Here is a 12,681-nt window from a genome sequence, read left to right as displayed (position 1 = left end):
TCTACATATACAGTGCGACAGACAGGTAAGGCTCACCTAGTTCTGTAAATAAATAAAAAATGGTGATCACCGTGAAAGGGACTTGAAGCCCTGAATTAATCATGCTCTGCAACCCCTACCTTCAGGTGACAAGGATCCTGCATTTGGGTTACTGTACGTTGCCACTATATTTAGGAGGAATTATATGTTTTTTCCCTAAGATGGCTGTTTTCCAAACTGAGTACTTGGAGAGCCAACGCTGTCTGTGATCATATCTAGCCAGCTTAGAACGAACACTGATTTCTCTGCTTCTTCTTTGATCGAAGTCAAGTTGTATCCCCATGGGTAATAAGGTCACAAGGTTAAAAGAGCAATATGACAATTACAAAAAGTTAAATCTATGGCCACTACAGATAGACACACTATCCAGGGTCCATTAGCACGTAGTACAGAGCAGTTATCTCAGGTCACTGACACCAGTTCACTCTAATGGCTTTTCCTGTGTCCTTATCAATCCAGTGCACAAAGTATCTCACCCTAGCCTTTCCCTATGATCTCAGTACCATGTTTACAGCTATCTAACTCCACCAGACACCGGTGAGTCAGCCAACTCAGCAGACAGTGAGATACGCCAGAACAGAATGATGGGACAATCTGCAAAGCAACTGAGATGAACTAGGAGTTAGATATTTCTAGAAGGAAAAATTTCCACTAAACAAAAAAAAAATCTCAAGCGAAAAGGTGAAACTTTTTAATAGCTTTACATTCCCAAGGACACGGTGGAAACAAACGTCACAGCCCTGATCTAGAAAATAAGAATTAACAACAGAGCCTCCGCATTACAGTTCACATTTCAGTATCAGTGAATAAAATAAATATGTATTTCAAAGAGGAAAGGCAGCAGCTCTTTTAGTAGGAAAAAAGTCTGAGAGCTACATTACTTGAACAGTAGTTTCAAGAATAAGAGATGCTCAGCTCTTAAAAGAGAAACTACTTCAATCCCTTTTACTAAAGCATGAGCAGATGAGATTTTTATCTAAACTGTAGCACCTCTAGTCTTGCAGATTGGGCAAGGAGCGAACAGTACCAGTCACAATAATCAATATTTCCAACAGGCAGACAAAGCAACAACTGGCAGTCCCCAGTGCAAATGAAATATTAGAGTACAAAGTCAGAAAGAAGAGGAATATGAATACATCAGAGTAGGGACTATTAGGAGGGGGAAAAAGTTCTAGGACAAATAAATAACGACATTTAAGTTGTGATTCTGGAAAGTGACTCATGATGTTCCATATTTATGGTCTCTCGAGAACTCCAGATTTAATCTGCTCAGTTGAACGTAAAATGATGTTATTTCTAACTGCCAGTCCCAAAAATTCAGCCTGGAATCTGAAAGTCAAGCTGGGTTCCCTTGTGTCTCGTGAATCACTAACTGTATAAATTCTGCAATCAACACTTGATTAACAATTCTATGGACGCATGAGTCCAGCTCCCATTCCCACAGCTGTGCTGGCTCTGAAGGGCAAACCGAAGTACAGAGTAGTAAAAACTTGTTGCAGTCACTGAAGTAAACAAATGGCTGAATACATCCAGAGAGAACACCTGAGTAAGTGAGGAGTAGGAAAGGGCACATTTTACATAGCTTTGAGAGTTGAACCCCACCTTTAAGGGCAGGTCAACAGTGGGAGAAGCCCTCTCGTCAGCCTAGCGCTGTCTATACTGGGAGATAAGTCAGTGTCACTGCATCGTTCAGGGGTCTGGATTTTTCACACCACGAGCGATAGTTATACCGATGTAAGTTTATAGTATGTACCTGGCCTAAGACAATGAAATGGCTGATGAAAGGGGATGAGATGAAAACAGGAGCAGAGCCGACAACAAAATCTAGAGAAGACAAATCCTAAATGAACACCGATAGGGTAGGTCTACACAGCCCTCAGACGTGAGCCTCCCAGCCTGGGTCAACAGACTCGGCTTAGCGGGGCTTGCACTAGTGCTCTAAAAATAGCGGTGTAGGCAGCAGTGTGCACCTGCAGCTCAGGTCAGAGAACAACTTCAAAGCACTGTCTACACAGCTATTTTTAGAGCACTCGTGTGAGCCCTGCTAGCTCAAGTCTACTGACCCGGGCAGGGAGGCTCACTTCTGCAGGCTGTGTAGACCTGCCTAGACAACAGTATTCACTGCCTGAACTAGCAACTTTGTTCTCCCTTTAACATTTCTGTACACCAAAGCCAGAGGTGTTAAACTGCATCTACACTAAGCACTCAGAAGTGTTTCAAATGAGTTTTAAAAAACTAAAATCTTTTCCCTCCAGTCTCCTTTATCCAGAATCACAGTCTCATCTGCCAGCTCCATGCAGATTCCTCTGCAACTGCACTGGATTCTGTTTTTTGACTGTCTCTCTGCTGCTAAGTTCCCAGTTTGCGATAAGTTCCCCTCCCGATACCCTTCAGTTTATGGGAAACGCGACACAATAACCAATTTCCATTTTCTATCATGTCATGCAAAGCAATTCCATCGCTCGGGTTCGAAATCCAAGACTGCCAACAGCTATACAGATACCATAAGAGATAAACAAACCATCTAACCCAAACCCCATCTGTGCTAGTTACATTTGGGTGAGGGAAGACCTAGTATATAATAAATATCAATGGCAGAATCACTTCACCCGAATACTGTAGTTTCATCTCAGCTTTGTACAGTGATCCATTAACCAATTCTGCATACTGCTCCATTACCTCTGGGTATATATAGGACATGAAAAAAAACAATAATGTAACTAAGTTGTAGATTTACAGACTAATTGTAAGTAAATGTCTTTACACATATTGCTGCTAAACAGAAAGTGGGGATGTTCTGTTATTTGTGTGTATCTGACTGGGAGTTAACTTTGGTCCATCGGTTAGAACAGAGGAGAGGCAGAGTTTTGTTCTAGGCTCTCTCCCTGACTCCCTGTGCTACCTAAGGCAAGTTGCTTAGCCTCTGTGTCTCAGTGATGATGCATTTGTTCTCCCAACTCTCTAGTTCATTTTTTGCATGCAATTCCAGGATTTCAAATATTAATGTCTGTGGTATCCAGAGATCCCAAGTGTTGTCAGACACTCCCGGTGTGGTGCTCTGCTCTGTTCAATGTTGATATCAATCGGCTGCGTGCGTGTGTTCCCTCTGTGTGCTGCCCCAGCTCTGCGCAGATCGCTGACACGGCAGAGCCCGAGAGAACCCCCAATGACCACAGACTCTAGAAAGGTACGAAGGCACCCGGCCAGGTTTATTGTCAAACGAACATATGTGCCCCCTGGCAATGGACTCAGCTCAGTCAGTGGCGGGACTTTCCACTGCCCCCTAGGCTGGACAAAGACATCTACTCAGGGATGCATTCTTATACACAGATACAAACAAGTTACACATCACTCCTGACGTATTGAGGTGCAACCCCTCTACGCAGCAAGGTACAACCCCTCTACGTAGTAAGGTACCGCCTCTCACCTTGTACATGTTGGTTCGAACAAAACAACTCTATTCATCATATTTCCCCTTTTGACCCTGTCATTGGGATGGGTCATCTTGTTCCTGGTTGTGTGTGGAATGTGCAAGTATCCGAATGTTCTGATATCTAGTGTTCAGTACCTTTTAGGTATGTATCTTTTTGCAGCATCAGCCCTTTCCTTGCCAGCTTCTGTGAGCAGGGCCTGCCTCTGGCTCACAGCTTAACTTTGCTTTATGTTAGCAAAGTCTTGACCATTTCTTTAGTTCAGGCCTCAGGCCTCATACTGGGCCTCTGATAAAGGTTTTTGTTTCAGGGCCTCATCCTACTACACCAAGCAGAATTAGGGCCCCATTATGCTAGGCACTGTACAAGCATATTAGAAGAACATGTCTGTGTCCCTGTCCCAAACAACATACACTATAAGCCGTTAAAAGAGGAGAGGGGTACACCACATACACACAGTTTTTATGTGCATTTGTCATTTTTTATTTTGATTGTAAATATTTAAAGTGGCATCTATCTCCCCCGCCCCCCACCCCCGCCATTATTAGTCGGCTGATTTCTCAGAGTAAAGGACTGCTGACAAATAGTCCCATAAAGCATCCCTATCAGAGTCTGTCTCCCCTAGCTCTGTTACCAAGTCAAGGACCAATTCTCAATTAACCACAGCCTGACCCTTGTTCACTTTCTTTCCCTCTCCTCTGCCCTTCCTGCAAAAGTTCAGCGCTTCCTGGAAAAGTCTCACTGCCTGTTTGATATTGTACTTCGCTTTAGTGGCTGAAGGAAGGATTTACAGGTGCCTGGCCCCGTCTGCAAGACCATGACCGAAAGCTGACCTCATGTTACAATATGTGAACTCCTGCCCTGCTGATAAGGCTGGCAGATATGAGTAGGATTTTTCAAATAATCCTTTGGGAATTTATAAGCAGCACAGCCATAAAACTGAGGTGACTGGAAGGTCGATTTCACTAAAAATAATAAATATTGCAATGTTTATTCAAAGTAGGCCTTTGTAACTGCAGGCCAAGCACTTAGATAACACTATTGTAAATGACAAATATTAGGAGGTTTTGGTAACTATTATATTATGAGCCTTCCGTCTGACACTGATGTGACCATTTCCCTTGGGGCTTGTCCAATCTTTGATATTGTTCAACACTAGCTGGGCCTAGAAAACCAGTTCAGGACTCAACCCCAGGTCAGGAAAAGGGTAATTTTCCTTTATGGTTGCTTGCCTTATTTCTCTGCTTTTGCTTCACATGCTTGTCTTCTTGAAACTTCTGCCTTACAGTTTCTCTCTTTCTTGCTTCTTCTAGGCCTTTTGGCTGAGATTCTGTATTGTAGGGGTTTGGTCTAATGGGCTCAGCAGAGGACTGGGGAGAAGACCTCCTAAATTCTAACCCCAGCACTGTCACCAACACCTTCTGTGACCTCAGTTTTTTCCATCTGTCAATTGGGAATAACACCTACCTACCTACCTATTCCACAGGGATGTGGGGCGGGTTAATGTTTACAATGCATTTTGAAGATGGAAAATGCTATATGAGTGCTAAGTATTAATATTTGACCTAACAATTTTAGTATCTCAGAGTGCTTTACAAACATTGAGTCTCCGCACCTACGTGAGGCAGGCAGGAATAATAATTTAATCACTCAGACATGTATCCATTGGGGGACTATATTCTACCCCCAAAAGAGGGATGGACTTCATCTAACATGACTTTTCCCATCTCAAGTTACGTTTTGAGCACATCAGAGAGGCTCCAGGTGCACTCTCTCCAAGAGCATATTGGCTGGCTAATGGTTTACTTCCAGCTGCAGCAGAAAGCAATCAAACAGCAGCGTGGAGCATTAGCCTGGAATCTGTTTCTCTAGCATACAATAGGGGAAATACACAGCCACGTTCTATATATGACAAAGGGTGAACAGTAAAAGCGCCATTACGTAAACCAAAATATAATGTCAGTCTAGAAATAAATATGTACTACAAACTACAATACTCTGAACATCCACTGATGCAAAAAAACGAATGTCCTGTTTTCACCCTTTACGTAATAGCATTATATATACACCCTTCTATTAAACAACTATATGCAAAGCTATGACAACAGAGCCTCTGATTTTGCTTTAAATTAAATATTTAATTTAAATATTTAAATAACGGGGGGAGGGATAGCTCAGTGGTTTGAGCATTGGCCTGCTAAACCCAGGGTTGTAAGTTCATCCTTGGAGGGGGCCACTTAGGGATCTGGGGCAAAATCAGTACTTGGTCCTGCTAGTGAAGGCAGGGGGCTGAACTCGATGACCTTTCAAGGTCTCTTCCAGTTCTAGGGGATAGGATATCTCCATAACTTTTTTTTTTTTTTTCATATACACCTATGTACAACTGAAGTTTTTCCGAATCAAATGACACTTTGAAATCTACCAAGGGGTTCAGACCATTGTAAGTTTCTCCTAGCACACTCCCTGAAGCAGGCTTCCAACATCTAGTATTTTGTCTTTGTCCAAGACAGAGTACACTCAAAATATAACACATTCTGGGTAGGTTAACTCTTTAATGCCAATCAAGTATCATGGCGTTGTAGCCGAAGCTATATAATTAGTAACAGATGAAGACATAAAAAGGTAATATACACATTTTTATGATGATTCCTTTCCTTTAGCAAATTCATTTGTAGGTATTGCTGGGGGGCGGAGGGGGGGGGGGGAGAAAGAGAGCGGCGCACTGGCTTTAGGTCTACCATAAACGAAACAACTCTCTTAGCTCAGGCCCCAGAGCACCAAGGGAGGCAAAGCTGCTGGATTACATGCAGAAACCATGCACTCTTCTTATGTACTGGCTTGGCTTTAGAGGGTTCTCCTGTGGCCGAGAAAGCTGAAGCGCTTTCTTCACCAACTGTGGGTTACTGTCATTAAAGAACAGCTGCAGACTAATAGGGACCCTTTGGGTCTGTGGATTTCCAGTTTGGAAGGCTCAGATGAATTACTCATAATTTTTAGACTCCTGCAGTATCTGGCACAAGGGAGTAAAGGCTGAAGTGTCACCCATGAAGGTCATTTTCTCCGCTCATATTAAAGGGAGTAACTTTTTATCAATATACTGGAAGGCCTGGAAAACCACATTTTGTCTAGCAACCTACTGAAACTAGAGGTGAATTTTATTGGATTTTAAGTGGACCCACCTTTCTAAACAAAGCAAGTATCTGGAATTCTAGATCCATCATCTTCTCAAATGTGGACAGAAAATTAACTGGATCTCAATTTGCTGATGATCTATCTATCTTGGGGTTTTATACTGCCAAACATCCCCTCAGTATCTCAGTGCCTTCCAAGTAAAGATGATAGCAAATTCCCTAGTGGACGTCACAAAGTCTCTGGCTCGTCTCCCTTTTCAGAATAAAAACCTCTTGGTTTTGTTGGCTGGTTGATTGGTTTGTTAGTTACAAGTTTTTATCTTTGTATATTTTTTGGGGGGGAGGGAAATGTTTCGGTAAGTAGGCGTGCCAATGTGGTGGGTATCATTTTTGCTATTGTGGGAAGGTTTCCACGATTGTGTATAACTGATGATCAGGGTCACACGATTATTTTTCTCTTAATATACAACAGTGATCAAGAACTGACTAAAATGCAGCAGAAAATGGTCTTATCACTTACACAGCCATGTAAACATATCTTGATGTTTTTCAGGGCAGTCTGAAGAAGTCTGACTTCTAGAAAGCTGGAGCCAAGACAGTAAAACTGTGGATTTAGTTACATACCATATGATTTTAATGATAGGAAATTCTCCAGTCTTCAAAAGAAGGGAAGTGCAATAAACAACAACAACCACCTAAAACTGCTGTCTTTCTTGATTACGCAATACATTACTTTGCACTGATAGAACAGTTATTTTGATTAAGGAAGAATTATTTTAGGGAAATATATTTAAGCTAGAAAAATGTATTTGGCTCCTAATAAACCCCAAAGCTGTCGTGGCTGAAGAAAATGGTTTATATATCTTTGCAGTGTGCTAATATAAAATAGCTGTTTGGTTTTTACTCAAAGCCCTTCCTCTACTGTGGGCTCCCAATGTTGCCCTTGCTTCCCTTTGTCACATGCTGCTGAGGTTCTAATTTGACTAGATACTGCATTTTCTCTTGAGGTGAACATAAGCACACACTAATACTAGTTACGCAACAGCTTCTTTCCAAGAGGGTCTACATAGACATAAGGAGCTGCACCTAATCTTGCCATTCAAAATCAGGGCAAACTTCAGTGCCATTTGTACAAACTGCAATGAAAACACCATCGCAGACCTACTTACCAGTACAGAATAGATGTGCAAGCATCGGTACACGGGCGAGAAATCCACCAAATCCTGGGCACCAGGCACCTACAAAAACATGAAATGGAAAACAAGAGGATCAACATATAATGTACAAAGCACCTGGCTACAAATAAAGTACATAGTGTGTGGGAATATATAGACACACTATAGACTGGATACCGAGGATTTCAGTTATAATGAATTTCAATAGCTAGTAAGTACTGTTCAATGTTTGGGTTTTTAAAGCAGGTACGAGTGGATCAAAGCAGCAAAATTCAACTTATGCTGCCCCCACCACTCCGAGCATCTACCTCTCTAAAAAACACATACCGTATTCGTACCCTTTGTTAGTCATCTCAGCAGAGAGGCAAAAGATGTGACCGACCATGGTTGCTAAATGAGCTGGTGGTCCTAGATAAGGGTTGAGGCATGTTGGCAGAAGCTGTCACTGACTCGATCTGTGCTGCACCTGTGCTGCGGGAAGGTACTTCTCCAGGACTGCTAATTTGGCATCAACACTTAATTCACTTAAAGGACAAACTGAGCCATTTTAAAAAAACTGCTTACTGAGCCTGCCACAGGGCTGAGAAAGCACACAAGGGTGAGGCAGAAAGTAAGAGACCATAGAAAACTGTGCATGAATGTGAGGTTCAGCATCCACAAGCTTCACACTATGGATCTACTCAGGTCAGTAGCGTACAATCACAGGCAACGGGCAGTCGAGCGGGATTACTGACATCAATAGCTTGCGCCGATCTTTTAAAACCAAAACTAAATGTACCAATTGTACACACACAAGGAGCGACGTAAACGTGTGCTCCTATCACTCATAGAATCATAGAATATCAGGGTTGGAAGGGACCTCAGGAGGTCATCTAGTCCAACCCCCTGCTCAAAGCAGGACCTAATCCCAACTAAATCTTACCCTCCCGCCCCATCATCTCCATTTCTTATCTCTAAGTGTTGTGTCTGGTCTTAACTAGATTTCAAGTGTAGACATAGGGCTTGTTTACATTACAGGGGTTACAGCAGCAGAGCTACAGGTTCAGAGCTATGCCATTGTAACCCCAGCGTGTGGATGCACACTACTGTGACAGAAGGGGTTGACCCATCACTGTAGTAACTCCACCTCCCCGAACGATGGTACTAGATCAAAAGAAGCTTTCTTCTACCGGCCTAGCCACGTCAGCATAGCGGTGGATTTTTCATCCCCGAGTACCGTAGCTATGTTGACCAAAGTTTTAAGTGTAGACCAGACTAGAGAGCATAAACTCCTCAGGCAAGATCTTCCTCTTGCTATGTGTTTGTACAGCACTCAGCACAATGGGGCTCCAGTAATAAATCAACAGTAGTAATGGGGGGGGGGGACCACATCACCTGTTCGCAACATACAACAACCACCAAATTAACTAATGATTTCCCATGAATTAGAATTTAACAACAATTACTCTTCTCAGATTGTTAGCAGTGATCATTAGCGGTCCTTGGAACCATGGCTGGTGGTCCACAAATTAAATGTTTTGCTAGCGAAGAGGTGTAGGTTCGGGGGAAGCAGGAGGGGAGTTGATCTACAAGAGGAGTTCTCTTACAAGAGCAGTCCACAATTTTTTTTTTTTTAAATCTCTGTATTTCCTTAAAAGCCCAAACATACACAATATAATAGCTATTGCTTTAGAACAACTTCAGACCCCTGATCAAGACCTTATATTAAGATTTAAACTGTATCTAAAGCATGTTCAGACAATCATGCACAAATTCTATAGAATATCTGTTTTAAAAACACACACATCCTTGTGGAAGTGCTCAAATCCTTTACCCTCTTGTGCAGGGTGTTAACCTGAGATTGACTTAATATGAGGAAAAGAACAGACTGTTCCCTCCACACAGAGCTCCAACCCTAAGAGTGAATGAAATAACACACCCAGCCTTTTGAACTCTTTTCAGACTCAGTCCACTGTATGCTTTTGCACGTACAAAGTATTCGAAACAAACTACTGTGGCAAATTTAAAACACTGCCCAACAAACTGCATTGTTTTCTACTGCACTGGAACAATACATTTATTGCTCTCCTAGCAGTCGTTAGCTTCCCTGGGTAGTTTCTTGCGTAACTTTCACCACCACCCGTCACAAAAAGACGCTGGTCATTACAGTTTTGAACACAAACCCTACCGGAACTATGGCAGGTCGGCAAGGGACGCCCTAGAGACTGATGTCTGTACTACTTCATGTTGCTTACGAACTTGCCGCTCTGACAATACTTACTGCAATACAAAAGCAAAGCTCAGCACGTATAGTTTGTGATGGAATGCCACATACTGGCAGGAAAAGGAAATGAACTATCATTGAAAATCACCCCTGAATAGCTAGATGAAGAGTATTTTAGACACTGAAGTAACGAACAATGCCACAACCAACATACCTCTGATTAAGCTGTGGAATCTCTCTTTGTAGCACTTGTTTTACTCTCATAGATAAGCTTGTGTTTCTGAGGTTTGAGGAGCAGCAGAGATATTTCTGAGCTTGCAATGAAAGGAACCTAAAGCCCCCTTTTAATAAAAAGGGCACTAGACTCTGCCATCAGCACCTCAGTCTCATCTCCTTTCTCCACGTTCACGAAAAGAAAGTGTATCCCATCCTTAACCTGACATTTCCTTTCTTCAAACAGCGAAGCCCACAAACTCTAACTTTGGGTCTTCAGCACATTTGCAGTATGGGAGGGGGAGTGAAGACTACCGCCACTTGGGTTAGCTTCAATGACTCAGGATTCTAGCTGGCTTAACCTTTAGAACAAATTCTTAGCTCTGAAACAGGCATACATGGACTTAGGAGATAGCGAAGGAATGCTCTGCTTTTTAGTTTTGGCCCCAAGCGTGTCCAGAATGGGCTGTATCTGTGGATACTGCTACTTGTAGATAGAACGTTGTCATGTAAGTATGGATAGAGCCACTGATCTTTTACTCTGGAGTTGATAGGAACGGCTTTATGAGAACTTTCGAGGGGGAGCCCATTACTTTGATTACTTGTTTTACAACCTTCCATTCAGGCACTATAGCTATGCAGTACACCTCCTCAAAGTCCACCTCCACTGAGGGTTAAGTATAATTTACAATATTTAGCAAACTAATAGGCAGCCATCCTACATCTCTCTGCATACAGCAGATAGATTCTCTTGGCCCAGAATGAGTTCACTAACCTTAAAGACAAAGCTCCGATTGCTAAGAGAGGTAACTCCACTCCTTGCTTTGTACATCTGCGACATGCAACATCTAATCCAGGTGGATTTGATGGCTTTGAGGCTTTTAACCCCATGCTGGGAGTAGTACACAATGAATCATGCTGCAGATTTACAACATCTTCTTGTGTGGTCTAGGTGTACTTCAGTTGCCCTATGAACACCTAGACTATGTCAATAAGGGCTGGAGCTATTCTAAGCACCATCTTATCTGCATGAATAGTGCAATACTAGAGCTCACCGGAGAGTTCTTCAAACTCAGACATTGTTCCAGCTGAGGTTATGGTGACAGCAAAACTACTTTGATTGACTGGAAGTAAGAGATCTCTCTCACAAAAAATTAACATGGCTTTTGCATAATTATTGATGGAGATAAATAAATAAAAAAAAGAATGGTGCTCTCTGGATCAGACACAGCTGAGGAACTATTAATGTTCAGATGCATGGATATATTTTTCAGTCTGCCTGCTCCAAAAATGCTGAAGAGAGCCAACACATTTATTTGGAGCATTGTATTTTTTATTCCCATAGCCAGGCATGCTGGGTACGAGCAGAATAATCCCTTGGGCCAACCAATGCAGCATTTGGATTCCTTCTTCTGGAAGTTCTCTGACACTAGGGTGATAGGCACCAGGACAAAATCTGAAGTTCAAGTTTTTTTGCCACCTTGCTATCATCCTTAGATGCGAAGTCAGCCCTGGGCAAATTTAAATGCTCAAGTTCTACGACTCTAGGATAAAGACGCCATTCTCCCTGGTCTAACCCACATCTGCTCAGCCAGTCTGCCCTGATATTGAGCTTCCCATTGGCAGGCGGGGAGGAAACATACCAGATTTGTTTCTCTATTAAAGGATCTGGGATCTCATCCTTCCTCTCTTTTTGGCCACCAGGTCCTTTGAATAGAGCCAGGGAGGACAGGCCTTTAGTCTATCTGCCCAAAACCCTACTGTTCCTTGCATGGGAAAGGGCTGTCTGACACTTCTCCTGGCTTCTTTGTCAGTGGTGCTCTGTTTTTCCTTGGGAGAGGTAAGCCTAAAACAGTCCCTCTGGGGAGAAAGCGATATGGTGCAGAAGATGCAGAGCCCCCCTATGCACTCCACAGGGTGGAGGAAGAGAAGTGCAAGAGGAGAAAATCTTCCTTTAAGCCTATTTCCTTGGCTGCCTGTCTGCCATGGTTCCTTCTTTTTAAGGAAGCAAGGTGGGGACAACCCACCAGAGTGCATCAGGAGATGGTGGCTTCATACAAAACAAGCCAACATTGTTTATTCACCCTTGGGGCTTTTAGCCCTAAAAACAGCCAATTAGTTTGACCTGAATTTGGAAAATTCAATCCGGAATCCTGAATACCCTAAACTCAGCAGCAGGTGGTCTGATTTCCGCCTGCCTGTTGAGTGTGGAGACAAGAAAAACTTAGAGGGCTCTTCAAGAGGAGAGGCTTTCAATGACTAACAAGTGTGACTGTCTCCAAAGCTGCAAGCAGGCTGAGGATCGAATGTTAAGACCTCACTGAAGAACATGGTATTAATATTTTACTCACGTACGATTCCCTAGAACATTTAATGGTTGCATTTCACTGTGCTCCCTTCCAGATGAAAACAGCGGTATCTGCACTAATAAACTATTGTTTCCTTTCCAAAGAGCTTTTTTCCCCCCAAGTGGAAGAAATCCGATTAAG

General features: G+C 42.7%; 1 protein-coding gene across 1 annotated transcript in view; it reads right to left on the bottom strand.

Moving 5' to 3' along the window:
* Nucleotides 1–12,681, bottom strand: part of EXOC6B (exocyst complex component 6B) — a 326,512-nt gene that overhangs the window by 118,593 nt on the left and 195,238 nt on the right. Inside the window, exon 8 of the mRNA XM_026659543.1 lies at nucleotides 7,771–7,839. Within this exon, the coding sequence (XP_026515328.1) occupies nucleotides 7,771–7,839 (69 nt within the window). The remainder of the gene's footprint in view (nucleotides 1–7,770; nucleotides 7,840–12,681) is intronic.

The sequence above is a fragment of the Terrapene carolina genome, unplaced genomic scaffold (assembly GCF_002925995.2).
Source record: "Terrapene carolina triunguis isolate 2854851 unplaced genomic scaffold, T_m_triunguis-2.0 Scaffold633, whole genome shotgun sequence".
In the NCBI taxonomy this organism is placed as follows: domain Eukaryota; kingdom Metazoa; phylum Chordata; order Testudines; family Emydidae; genus Terrapene; species Terrapene triunguis.
Note: the sequence above shows the minus strand (reverse complement) of the source record. Positions and strands in the feature narration are given on the sequence as shown.